The following is a 14,837-nucleotide window of genomic DNA, read 5'->3' on the forward strand; positions in this document are numbered from 1 at the left end:
AAACAAGTCGGGTAACAACGTGTCGTTAGTAAGAGAAACAAAATCGGTTCAAACCAAACAGGTATTCAGTAACAATGTGTCGTTAGTATGAGAAACAAAATTAGGTTTAAACCAAAGAGCAACTCAAAGCATGTCAATACGAAGTTACGACCCTGTTGTGTCAACACAAATCTTACCGTGTGCCGAATAAGGATGCACAAACATGCAACTAAGAAAAATCTCGTCACTGAGTTCAGTTCTCATTCCAACGAATATCAGCTTCGCCACGTTCGAATACATAATAAAGAAAATGAAAAAAGAACAGATTATATAACTTCTCCCTAAACTATTACTAGAAAATTATTCAATGGTCTGACCAACCCTTGGTGTTTTTAACCACACCAAGGGCTCATATAAGGTCAGACCAGAACCAATATATTGTCAGCCCGCAATGTTAAGGGTATTTTAGAACATATATCACTCTGATTTTCGCTTTGAAGACCTTGGGTCCGTTTGACTTCCACTAGTCAACCGACCCACAAACTTAAGAACCTCGTCGATCAATATAACAGGCAAAGCAACCGCCAAAACCAACAGCCACTCATTGAAGCTTAAAGGAACAATCCCGAATACTTGTGCAAGGAACGGAACATATAGGATCAAGAAATGAAGCCCAAACGAGACTGACATTGCGATAAGCAACCACGGGTTGACCCATGGTGGCATGGTCAAAAGGCTTTCGTCTTCCGACAAGGCGTTTAGGGAATTAAACATTTCGATTGCAACCAATACGGAGAGTGAGAGCGTCATGGCTTTGACTTTTCCACCTTGGAAGTAGTCACATGGGTTAGAGTCAAAGTTAAACACTCGGTCTCCTGCCGTGAAAGGTGAAACGGTGAAATTTTCCCATGTTTTGCATTGACCCCAGTTTGCCAGCTGGGAGTAGGCTACTAGAGTGTGACCATCTTGACTTAGGTCAATGCCGAAAAACGAGTCGTGTGTGTACCAAATGACGAAAACGCCCACAGTTGCTATGCCAACGTAGAGTCCAATGACCTGCATGTAAATGAATAAAGTGTTTATGGTCAAAACATGACAAAAAGTCAAAAACACTCGTCAATCTGGCATGAAAGCGAGAGATAATACCAGATAGCGAAATAAAATCCATGCACTAATCAATGAATCGTCGCTTCTGCGAGGAGCTTTTTTCATGATGTATTTATCGGGCGGATTAAAACCCAAAGCAGTGGCAGGGGGCCCATCAGTGACTAGATTGACCCATAGAAGCTGAACAGGAATCAAACCTTCTGGAATGCCAATAGCAGCAGTCAAGAATATTGAGGCAACCTCACCGATATTTGAGGAAATCATATATCTGCAAATAAAAGAGAACAAAAAAATTAATAAGCTTGAACCAATTTTAATTTTATTTTTAGAGTAAAATGCCACTTCGCCCCTGAGGTTTGGCCAGTTTTGCGACTGTCGTCCAATGGTTTGTTTTTCTGCCATTCGGATCCAAAAGGTTTGAAATTGCAATTTCAATCTGGCTTGTAAACTCCATCCATTTTTCTCTGTTGAGTTGGGGATATTTCCATCTTTTTTGCTAACTTAAAGAGCAATTCGGTCTTTTTCCACTTTATGTAAAAAGACCGAATACCCCTGAAAAAACGGAATTACCCTTTAAGTTAACAAAGAAGACGGAAATACCCCTGACTTAACGGAGAAAAACGGATGGACTTAACGAGCAGGATGAAAATGGCAAGATTTCAAACCTTTTGGATCGGGATGCGGAAAAACAAACCTTTGGACGAAAGTCGCAAAACTGGCCAAACCTCAGGGACGTAAATGACATTTTACTCTTAATTTTATATCAATTAATTTCTTTATGAAAAGAAAATCCCACCTAATAAACGCCTTCATATTGTTGTATATAGACCTGCCTTCTCCAACAGCAGCCACAATTGTGCTAAAATTATCATCTGCTAAAACCATGTCAGAGGCTTCCTTTGCAACCTGTCCACAAATTAATAAATAATATTATTTTTGAAGAGATTAATATCCGGTAGCAGTAAATAGTTATGTAAAAGAGAACGAAGAATTAAAATATTTTTTGGAGTAAAATGCCATTTTCGTCCCTTAGGTTTGATCAATTTTGCGATTTTCGTCCAAAGATTTGTTTTTCCACATCTGGATCCAAAATGTTTGAAATCTTTGCCATTTTCGTCAGGCTTGTTAACTCCATCCATTTTTTTTCTTCTAATAAGTTAGGGGTATTTCCGTCTTCTTGGTTAACTTAAAGGGCAATTCGGTCTTTTTCACTTTCTGTAAAAAGACCAAATACCGCTGGAAAAGACCGAATAGCCCTTTAAGTTAACAAAAAAGACAGGAATACCCCTGACTTAACGGAGAAAAATGGATGCAGTTAACGAGACAGATGAAAATGGCAAGATTTCAAACCTTTTAGATCCAGATGCGGAAAAACAAACTTTTGGACGAAAGTCGCAAATTTGGCCAAACCTTAAGGACGAAAATGGCATTTTACTCTTTAACAGAAATACCTCAGTGCCAGCAATGCCCATTGCAATTCCAATATCAGCCAACTTCAAAGCGGGTGCATCATTAACCCCGTCACCAGTCATTGCAACCACTTCACCTAATTCTTTAAGCAGTCTCACTATTTCTTGTTTGTGACGTGGTTCGGCCCGAGAAAACAGAAGTCCACCTTTGTATGCCAGGTGTCCTTTTTGATCATGATGATCCATAAACTCTCTTCCTGTCAAGCTTTTTGCCCTGATATCTTCATGTTGTCCAAACACTCCTATTTCACGACAAATTGCTTCTGCTGTGTTCTTGTTATCTCCCGTTATCACAATAACTTGTATTCCAGCTGCTCTACAGTCTTCAATTGCTTGACGAACTTCCTTACGAGGGGGGTCCTTGAAAAATGAAATCACAACAGGATTTTAGTGTTTGGTATTGTGAAGATAACTATAAAGATGCTTTCTTTCTTTATTGTAATTTTATTTGATAGTTTCTTGGACTTTTGATTTGTTTGATTTTTTATTATAGTAATTATATTGGGTATTTTGTAATGAATTATACATTCATGACTAAAAGCGAAGTTATACACATTTACATAATATGAAAAATCAATAAAAAAATATTTCATAGTATTTTACTATTTTATAACAAATTATATATTTCCATGCATTAAAGAACATATTAAAAAAATTAGATGTATATTAGTGATCACCAACCATACATGACGGAATGTAATGACTTATTCAATAAGTGTTCATGAACAGTTCAGGAACACATATATTTCCTTAACAAACGAAAACAAACAAGGTCTTATTCGTGTTCGTTCGGTTCATTTGCAGCCCTAATTACGTCCAACCGAACAGACCCATGAATAAAAGTAAATGGAAAACCAAAAAACCAAAGTCACTTACCCTGAGTCCAGCCAAGCCAGCAAAGACTAAATTACTTTCGATTTTAGAGTAATTTGCGGGATCAAGTAATAGGTTATGAGCGGGATGGTCTTCATCACCGTCATATGTTGTAAACTCTGGTGGGTCCTCCTTGTATGCGAAACCCAAAACACGTAATGCTGATGAAGACAGCTCGTTAAGGCTATTTAAGATGACTGTTTTTGCCCTGCTGTCAAGTTCCACAACAGACCCGTCAAGCAACTGTACGTGTGAGCTCCTTTCCAACAAATTTTCAACCGCACCCTATAAAAGTTAACTTTTACTTCATCAGTATGCCCATGGAGTCCAAACATTGACCACATTTTGTCAACTCATGTCAAACAGTTGACCACACATGTCAACCGTGGACCACATTTTGGTCAACACGTCAAGCAGCTTACCACATTTTGGTCAACACATGTCAAACAGATGACTACATTTTGGTCATCTCATAGAACTTTTAATTGATAAGCAGGTTTGGCTAAAAAAGAGTAAAATGCCATTTTCATCCCTGAGGTGTGGCCAGTTTTGCGACTTACGGTTTGTTTTTCCACGTCTAGATCCAAAAGGTTTGAAATCTTTCCATTTTCATCCAGCTCGTTAACTCCACCCATTTTTCTTTGTTAATTCAGGGGTATTTCCGCCTATTTTGTTAACTTAAAGGGCAATTCGGTCTTTTCACTTTATTTAAAAAGACCAAATACCCTTGAAAAAGACTGAATTGCCCTTTAAGATAACAAAAAAGACGGAAAAATGGATAGAGTTAACGAGCGGGATGAAAATGGCAAGATTTTCAAACCTTTTGGATCAAGATGCGGAAAAACAAACCTTTGGACGAAAATCGCAAAACTGGCCAAACCTCAGGAACGAAAATGGCATTTTACTCGGCTAAAAAAGAAAAAGATAGCATATGTATTACCTTAACAAGTAGTGAATTTCTCCCAGGTTTCGATGAGACGATGACCCCCATTGACTTCCGATCACGGTCAAACTCAAGAGTGGCAATCCTGCTTTCGATTTTACTCCACTCATTAGAACAAGCTGCATATCAAAGGATCACAGAGAGGTCATTTTAGTAAATATGCATTAGTAACGAAGAAAGACAGAAGGAATCACTAGTTACTAACCCATAATATCACTCGATGAACGGGAACCGAATCCAGCAGGAAGACCCATTTTCTCAACAAGAACCTATAAACAAAAGCACACGATTGATGTGTGATTCAAGCGTATATAACAATGCAGACCTTTTAAGGTTACTTTACCTTTAACGCTGCTTCAGTTGGCATTCCAGAGGCCACATAACCTTTTTCGGATTGTTCAATACCGGCATCGTTAGCCAAAGCAGCAATTTTTGCAATTGTTTGAAGGTTAGCATCCATCATGCCAGCTGGCCACTCTTGTATTTTCCCATCTAACGGGTTGTATGTGGTCCCTTCAACATTGAACGATCTGACAACATTCGGTCCATGACCCATAGCAACAAGCTTAGCCACAGCCATCTGGTTAGTGGTTAAGGTACCAGTTTTGTCAGAACAAATTACGGTTGTACACCCGAGAGTCTCAACGCTAGGTAATTTCCTAACGAGAGCGTTCTTTTGAGCCATCTTACGTGTGCCGAGAGCCAAACAAGTAGTAATCACAGCTGGCAGGCCTTCAGGGATGGCGGCAACTGCTAATGCGACCGCAATTTCAAAGTAATAAGTGCATTTCTCAAATGAGAATTTGAAGTTTCTTGGCCAGCCGTCAACGTTATCCCACGTGAGGAAGTATTTCACGTTAATTAGCCAAACGAGAAGACAAATTAACCCGATTAACATAGTTAAAACTTCTCCAAACTCGTTTAGTTTCTTCTTTAACGGTGTGTCTTCTTCGTTTTCCGCTGCTTCTTGGATCTGAGCATGCACTTTTCCAATCTCTGTATTCATTCCGGTTTCAGTAACCAAACAGATACAGTTACCATTAACAACCGTGGTCCCCGCAAACACCATGCATTTCTTTCCTTGAATATCGGATTCTTCATGCACGGGTTTAGTCGTTTTACTAACAGCTTCACTTTCTCCGGTCAACGAACCTTGTTCAACCCGAAGGGTTGAACTAATCAAACTAATGACACGCATATCAGCCGGAACTTTATCACCTACACGAAGCTCCACGATATCACCAGGAACAAGTTCCTTCGCGGGAAAGCTGGAAATTTTTCTCCCGTTACGGATCACAGTCGCTTGCTCTGATTGTATTTCTTTAAGCGCTTCTAACGCCTTTTCCGCGTTACTTTCTTGCCAGACACCAACAATCGCGTTAACAATAAGTATAAGAAAAATCACCAGCGGCTCAACAAACGCAGTGATCTCCATCTCGCCACCTTCGTCACCATCATACCAAGCCAGAACAAACGAAATCACAGCTGCAGCAAGTAGAATCCTAACTAAAGTATCGTTAAACTGATCCAATATCAGACGGAAAATAGATTGCCCTTCATGCTTTTCCAACTCATTCTTCCCGTATTTTTTCAGCCGCTTCTCAACTTCACCGTCAGTAAGACCAAATTTGCTATCCACCTGGTAGTTTTGTTCACATTCCTGAATATCCTTTGCCCATGCAGGATACTGGTTCGGATCCAGAGCCGTTTTACCCGTACTCTCTTTCCTACCGTAATTTTGCGCTCCTTTTCCCATTAATCCTCACTCAAAAATCCGATAAATTATCAAATTCCAATGCCAATAAAAAAAATAATCAATCACCTGCAGAAAAACTTCACAAACAAAATAACAAAACTTCAGTTATATATATGTATATACATAAGTAGTCAAGTACAACAACTAAACTATACAAAACTTCATATAACCAAAAAAAACAGAAAATAAGTAGTCAAGTACAACAAGTCAACAACTATACTAAACAAATCATCGCAAACTCCAACAAAAAAAACTAAGTATTTTATACGATTTAAACTACGAACTAAACCCTAATTTAACAAAAACCTTCAATAATCTATAGATCTACAGTAATTAGCCTTAAATTCAAAAAATTAACACAACTAATCTGCTAAACAACATAAATCAAGTAACAAAACATACGAATAAGTATGCAGCACATCAATTAGAGTCAATTATGCGAGAAAAACGCGAGTATGAAACAATAACCGACTGAAAGAAGTTAAAAGTTACCTAAAGTGGAGAAAAAATCGAGCAGATGATCGGAAAATTGGAAGAAATAGACATTAAGTGATGAGGATTTCTGAATTTAACGACTTCGATTTCGGAATTTTGTTGTTGTTGAGAATATGGAGATTTGAAGTGAGAATCAGGAAAGGGATATATGAAGAAAAAAGTTGTTTTTATTTAATTATATTAAAAAAGAGGCCGATTGCAGGTTTCCTTGAACCTTCGTTTATTTAATTTAGAGGTAGTTACATAGTGGTCCTTCTATTTCACCACCAAACATTTATGGGTACAAAGTTTTTGTAGTTTCGATTTTGTAACAAGGTTAGTGTTTATGACCAATGTTTGTCAAATTTTTTTTGTTAAATCTGTATAAAACAATGAAAACACTCTTTTATAACTAAGGGATGGCTATCTGTGTGATTTACGTATAAATATTTAAAAACAATTCAACCCCTTCTTTTTCCTTGTCTTTCTGATCTTCGGCAAATCTACATATTTCATACGTCTCTAACATAACTCTCTTTTCCTTCGAACTGGCCCGCACACACTTATCCCCCCCCCCGAAACTCACCGTACTTTTCCACACAATTGAATGTGACTAGAAAAACAAAACACAAAAACATTACAACGCAAACGAGCGTGCTAGTATGATAATTCAAGTAAAATATGTTGAGCTTGTGATACAATGTCGTTATAAGGTGTCCACAATGCTACACTCCACAAAGCTCTACAAAGTCTATGAGGCTGTTTGGTAGCCTCTTAATGGCCATTCAAATGTTATCTCTTAATGGTTTAAAACCTCTGAATGAATAAGAGGTAACCTCAAGTCTGAATGGTTAAGAGGTAACCTCTGAATGATAAATCATCACATGTCACATTCTTCTACCTTCATTGTTAAAATTCTTAATGGTTCCATTAAGATGTAGCCTCTTAATGACCATTCAGAGGCTACCAAACAGCCCCTCCATCTCAGCATGTCACGTTAAATTTAAAATTTTCTTTAAAAAGCCTTCATTTGTCCCACAACACGAAACATCTACAAACCTCCACCTCACACTCCACATCATCATCTATTTTTATCTTTTTAATTCAAATTTAACATTCAAAGAATTTTTCTTTTATTTAAATGAGCCCGATCCCACGATGAGAAGTTCACTTAAAGTTTGGATTCACAGACCATCAAGGCATACTTGGTGTTCAGACTAGCCAAGTCAGTGGCGTTGTGAATGCGCTAAAAGGGTGTTTTGGTAATTCTATACAATCTTAACAAAATTGTCAACGAGCGTTGGTTTTAAAGTATTTAAACCTTAACCTTGTTAGAGAATCAAAACCATAAACCCAAACTTACAAAGTTTTAAACTTAATATCCAAAAGTGTCAACTGATCCAAAAGATAGGGACCATTCGTGTAGTTAACTCTTTAACTTATTGATTAATTAATAATTATTAATTAGTTTAATATGTTTGAAAAGGAAAGTGACCTCCATCTGACTCTCTTTTTGCGGTGGGCCTCATCACCTATACAGAAACATTACCCCCCACGAAGTTATAGGGTTTGCTGATGTGGCGAAATTTCATTGGCTAATGCACGTCTATGTCTGTAGGTTCTTACTTTTTTTTTCTTATAATATAAATAAATAATAATTGCAGAGAGGGACGTAGAAACTTCCGTGCAAGTAGCGGAAACCGGTGACAGTACCGTGACACCACCAGATCCCGCAGCATATTCTTTTTTCTTTTTATTATTTACATTAAATAAAATTTAAATCAGGCTACATATATCATGGTTAGATTTAAAATAATTAATTTATAATTAATTATTTATTAATTTATAATTAATTAGTTATAGGTGATGTACATGTAAAAGTACAATCATCAAAAATACAGAATAATAATCTATAATAAATCAATGGTTAATAATGTTGTAGATTTGTTTGCAATAAATATTATTAAAACCGGATCGAATTTTATGGTAAGGGAAAGGGATAGTAATCAATGTTGATATAGATTTGGACAATAAAATTGATAAATTAATATGTTGCCTTATGGTCCATCAACAAAGGGTTTGGTCTTGTTGATTGACAATCTTGTGATAAAGAATGACAAAAGAAAAAAAAAGTCCAAGCATGAAAGAATACCTAAAATACTCGAGACAACTATTCAGGTACGAGATTGAAAAAATATATGTATTTTACATGTATAAGAAAGTATGATAGTAGTTGATATTTGATTCGATCATTGGTAGAGTCAGAATAAATATTACCGATGTCGCAATTCTTGAGTCACTTATATGGAGGTATTTTTACCTAGTCGGGTTACTGGAAAAAAAAATATTGGAGGCATTTTATCAAGTTGGGTTACTGAAAAAAAAATGTTGGAGATATATTTACCGAGTCAGGCCATTTATATGTAGGTACTTTTAGGACATTTTCAATATTCTGTTTTATAGGGGCTTTGGATCGGCTATAATAAACTGAAAGCTATATCAAGCTATATCGTCTGTGGAGTTAAGATAGCACGAAATTAAGTTTATTAATGTAAGCAATTATTTCAACAGTAAGAAATTAACACTTAACATATAATGTAATTAGACACAAGCAATTTAGCAGTTACATGCTATTTTCCTTGGTCCATGATGATATACACAGTGGTGGAGCTTAAACAAAAAAATCAGTGGGGTTCAGACTCTAAAAATACAAATCAGTACTGAGGATCAAACTCTAAAAATCCAACTCAATGGAGATTAATTTCATAAATTTTCAATAAAATTAACACTATGAATAAAAAAGGGTCAGGGTAGCCTGAGCCACCAAGAAGATCCTCCCATTGATATATGCATTTGGAATGAATGAACTTCATGGCGTACATGGTGCATGAGATTTTTGTATGATAAATTATATATGAGTTATTTTTTAGAGAAAATTACTAAAATAGCCAAGAAAAATATTGACTTACCAAAATAGTCACCTCATGAATCTTTGGAGAGGGGCGTCCCACATCTTATGCGTCTTCCATTCTTTATATGGATGCGTGTATGGATGAAGCAGCAAGTACGAAAATGGGAGGCATGGGATGAGTCACGGACGCATGGGATGAGTCACGGACGCATGGGATGAGTCAGCAATGCGTGGGATGAGTCACGGACGCATGGGATGATGGGATGAGTCAGGGACACATGGGATGCCTCAAACGGACGCATGGGATGATGGGATGAGTCAAGGACGCGTGGGATGAGTCACGGACGTATGGGACACATGGGACGCATGATGTCATTGAGACACGTGTCACTTCTACATTGGCGGACGCATGAATGAGCCCTGCAGACGCATAAGCTCTCTCGTAATCAGTGATGCCCTGCTCTAAAGACGCATGAGGTGGCTATCAACATTTTTCTTGGCTATTTTCGTAATTTTCTCACCTCTATTTTTTATTTCTGTTGAGAACGAGTCAAGTCAAAGTAGTTGGTAGTTTCATCACCATTTTAGTGCAACATGGGTTAAAGAATAGTGGGTTGTTTGAGTATTTGTTTAAATTTATTATATTCACTTTCACTTATGTAGTTTGGTTGTTTTATGAATGAAAATATGAATTATGTCCGTCTTTCAATCTCTTAAAATTCTCTGGTTTCCTTCTCTAATTTTTGTCTCGAATAACATTAGCCTGAGACACAGTTATATCCTACACTAAAAATCCAATTAAGTTGTTTGTGGGAACTAATCTATCAAAACTCTCAAGACATAAGCAATGTGGTAACTAGATTTATGGACATAACAAAACAAAACGGAAACAAAATACCTTCAACAATGTACTAGTGGCATAAAAAAGTCATTTTGGAAGAAACCGACAAACATGCCTAAAACTCAGGGACGATTTTGACAATTTACTCTCTATTTTATTAAGCATCGTTTTCTTATTCAAATATAAATTGTAAAAGATGAAAACAAACCTAGTGTGGCGGCAAGAAGTACACAAGAAGAAAAATAAAAGACAATTGATTACAACTTAAAAGAAAATAAACCCTAACAAAAAGCCCAGTGAAGAAAAAAGATAAAAACAAGCACCAACGAAGTTTGAACGTGCGTGGATTCATTGATTAAAGATTCACGGTAAAGGTGTTTCCCACTCCAATCGAACCTTACTCTTTCAAGGAGTCTGACGCAGTAACATTACGGTGTCAACAGCATGAAAGATTGGTGTCGATCGAAACTTTCATAGTATATGTTCTATGTAAAATTTTAAAAATCAATGGTGTCGGGTGACCGCATACCTCATATAGTAGCTCCGCCACTGCCCTTAATTTTTCGAAACTATATACCTGTTTTCCAAAAACATATACGCGAATTTTTTTTATTTTTTTTCTTAACCCTTGTTTATTGATGCTTCATTATAGTATTTTTTTAACCTAGAAAATAAGCTTTTATTTTGAACTAGGTTAGAACCCCGTGTATTACACGGGTTAAATAAATGTAATTTTATATATTAAATAATAAAAAAGTTATATCTTTATGAACTCTGTATATTGTACGGGTTAAATAAATGTAATTTTATATATCAAATAATTAAAAAATTACATCTTTAAAAACCATGTGTATTACACAGATTAAATAAATGTAATTTTGTATACTAAATACTAAAAACGCCGTATCTTTAAAAAGCTCGTGTATAATCGGGTTGAATAAATCTACCAAATAATAAAAATTGACATCCTTAAAAATCTCGTATATTACACATGTTGAATAGATCTAAAAAAGAGTTATATCTTTAAAAACCATGTGTATTACACAGATTAAATAAATGTAATTTTGTATATTAAATACTAAAAACGTCGTATCTTTAAAAAACCCGTGTATAGTCGGGTTGAAAAATCTACCAAATAATAAAAAAATTATATCCAAAATAAATGTAATTTTGTATATTAAATACTAAAAACGTCGTATCTTTAAAAAACTCGTGTATAGTCGGGTTGAAAAATCTACGAAATAATAAAAAAAAAATTATATTCTTAAGAACCCTGCGTTTTACACGAGTTGAATAAACATAATTTTGTATACCAAATAATAAAAAAGTTATATTTTTATTAAATTAGGATAACATTTAATATTAATTTATTATTTATATATTTAATATAAGATAAGTAGATAAGAGAGATATCTGTTTTAAAAATATATTAAATTAACAATTTATATTTGAGGTTAATATTTTATTGCAGTATGATAACATTTAATATTAATTTATTATTTATTTATTTAGATAAATATAGATTTAAGGATACCTCCAATGAATGACATGTGTCCAAAAATTGGTTTCTTTTATTATAGTAGTTAGATTATATTAGATTAGATTAGATTAGATTATGTATTTTCATAATATTATTTATATATGTATGCTACGAAAAACGAAACTATATTTTGAGATTTATATCATAATAAAATTACATATTATAGATATTTTAAACATTTTATGGTAATTATGATATGTACGTAATTTTTTTTCACTATATTTGTTAAAAACATAAGATTATATAAATATTAGAATGGAGGAAAAATATGCCTGAAAATCTCAACAGGTATTTAATTAAAATACTATGTATACCTCATGCCCGACGGATAATTACCTAAACTGGTATTGGGACGGGTATGGAATATGATTTTATAACCGTGAATGAGACTATAATTACCAGTCACCCGACCCATAACAGGTCACAAAATCAAAATAAAAAAATATAAGTTATTTTATTTTACCATGTTGTCATCTTCTTCATACGTATCCACGTATTCGATGATAACTAATGAAAACTAAATGACTTGCAACAAGTGTTTGGTATTGATCTGATCAAGTAGCGACTCCAACGAGGGAAATGCCAAAGGAAATCTTACATTTAAAACTTCAAGGAGATTCGATGCAAAGGTAAATAATGTATTTTATGTGTGTTAAATGAATATTCAATTGAGGATACAAGATTCACATGAGTTACAATATGTGTTCTTTTAACGACAAATTTGGATTATAATCGTGTCATTAGCGAAATCATTCGATCATATCCATCTCCACTAGTCATAATGTCTATACACCGATTTAGGAGGAAACCTAATAAATATGAGAAAAACACCCTTGTGGGAATCGAACCCATCATCTATTGATCCAAAGCCTTATCTCACCCTTCAAGATGTCACTAGGCTATAAAGCCATGAAAGAGTTAAAATGTGTGTTAATTCTACAATGTGATATCTTTAACTTGTCTAATTTAACTTGGATTACGTTATGAAGATGTGCCGACCTTGATCCAGATAGGATTGCCTATGTTCTCTATATAATTTTGGTTTTTCTTTTTGGAAGTTGCTTAATAGATATCTACAAGATTAGTGTTATATATAATACTAGTGCTAATACCCGCGAATTTCGCGGTGTTGAGAAATGATATGTTTTTTTTTTTTTTGAAAATAATACGATTATACTGGTCATAAAGAAACTGTATGGATGAACATACTATTGAAATTTGAAGATGATACGATTTGATTCTCTGGTTATAATGGCAATCTGAATTTAAACTAAATAAAATAACAAACGCATTGTACCGGAAACGTATATAAAGGGTGATCGAAAACTTATTGTAAGGTAATTGTTTTTTCGGATTTTAAATAAAAAGTGAACCCCTATTACTATAGCACTTATGCTTGCTTGAGTTTCGTAACCAATAACTTGGAATTCGCTTTCGACCAGTTGAAGAAACAATCGTCACCTAAGGAAATATGTTCAGCTTCAATTATATCATGCCACCCAACAACACCGTACCTATGATAGATAAAATATGAAAGAAATTGTTAGTAATTCATATACAAATACAGTGAAAGTTAAATAATAATATATAATAATAAGATAATAAATTGATGCACAAACCTTATTTGACCATCAATATTGTGTGTACGAAGATTCTTAACCCAAGTATTTCCTTTAACAACTTTGATGTTTAGTTCAGAAAACTCATTTAAACCACTTATGTCAGTAATCAATTTGGGAAGGATCTACATTTTGTAAGCACATTACAAATATGTTAATGTTATTAAATGAAAAAAACTAAAAATAACAAAAAAAATAAAACATAAAAAAGCATAGTAGGATACCAATTCAGTAGATATTGTCATTGCAAAAAAAGGATAGTTAGGATCGTCACTAACTTGTCGATAACCTTCAACATTGGTAATATGTTCATATTCTTGCTCAATCAAAGGAGTGTTGTTTAACAAAACTTGACGACCGTGCTTATTAAATATGGTAATATTAAAATCTTTCACGTCGTTTATTTTAAAACACAAAATATCGCCCGGATTTAACCTGAGATCTTCAATAAATTTATACCAACCATCAGCAAAACAATAATTTGGACCAATCTTTCTAATACGGACTTCCCATTTATGAATCTCGGATACGTTAAGTATAACCTTGTTATCCGGTAAAGGATAATCAAAATGTTCTGAAAGAAAAGTGTCTGGTATAACCTGTAAAGAAATTAATTATTATAAAATGTATGAGTATTATGTTTTACATAAATCGAGAAATAAACCATATAAATCTATAATAAAAGTACGTACCATTGGAGTTTGTAAAGGATTTTGAATAATTTTACAAAACGGTTTCCCCCACTCTTGATTTGGATCATGACAGAAAAGCTTGAACTTAAAAGTACGATCACCAAGATAGTTGAAAATAATAAAGAAATATCCATGGCCAAAGTAATTTAAAACCTCAGACCATCCATGAGTGAAGTAGAATATATCTTCTATTAATTGGATGCGAACACGCCATGAATGTTTTTCATCAAATTTAAGGCTAACAGTTGAGGATTCTAACTTATTCGTCCATATAAATCTACTCATACTAATAGGTATAGCCTGAAAACCAAAAAAGAAATATATGAAAAATTTCATTAGAATAAATATCAAACATCAAACAATACTTATAAATTGTTTATAAAAACAATAATGGAAGTTATGTACCTGTTGAAGGGATAGTGGATCAAGTAGAGTTATGATGAAATACGGACCATGACGATACATATTCACCCGAACACGATAGTTGAGGAAGAATACTAAGAATCGAATACTAATAGCAACACATAGAATGAAAGAAAAAAATATCAGCATGTATTTATATGAGAAAATTGGAAATAAAATTTAAGAAACTATAGAATAAACAATTCTTATAACTATTTATGTCAATAATTA

General features: G+C 34.4%; 1 protein-coding gene across 1 annotated transcript; it reads right to left on the reverse strand.

The window, feature by feature from the left end:
• Window positions 1–209: 209 nt before the first annotated feature.
• Window positions 210–6,815, reverse strand: LOC110908087 (calcium-transporting ATPase 1, endoplasmic reticulum-type). The gene is made up of 9 exons (XM_022152992.2): window positions 6,620–6,815; window positions 4,715–6,204; window positions 4,577–4,640; window positions 4,369–4,490; window positions 3,432–3,713; window positions 2,538–2,915; window positions 1,883–1,992; window positions 1,126–1,354; window positions 210–1,035 (listed from the first exon to the last, which is right to left on the reverse strand). The coding sequence occupies exons 2-9, from the start codon at window positions 6,125–6,127 to the stop codon at window positions 457–459; spliced, it is 3,177 nt and encodes a 1,058-aa protein (XP_022008684.1). The 5' UTR covers window positions 6,128–6,204; window positions 6,620–6,815; the 3' UTR covers window positions 210–456.
• Between the last annotated feature and the right edge of the window lie 8,022 nt (window positions 6,816–14,837).

Source organism: Helianthus annuus, chromosome 1 (genome assembly GCF_002127325.2).
Source record: "Helianthus annuus cultivar XRQ/B chromosome 1, HanXRQr2.0-SUNRISE, whole genome shotgun sequence".
Classification (NCBI taxonomy): domain Eukaryota; kingdom Viridiplantae; phylum Streptophyta; class Magnoliopsida; order Asterales; family Asteraceae; genus Helianthus; species Helianthus annuus.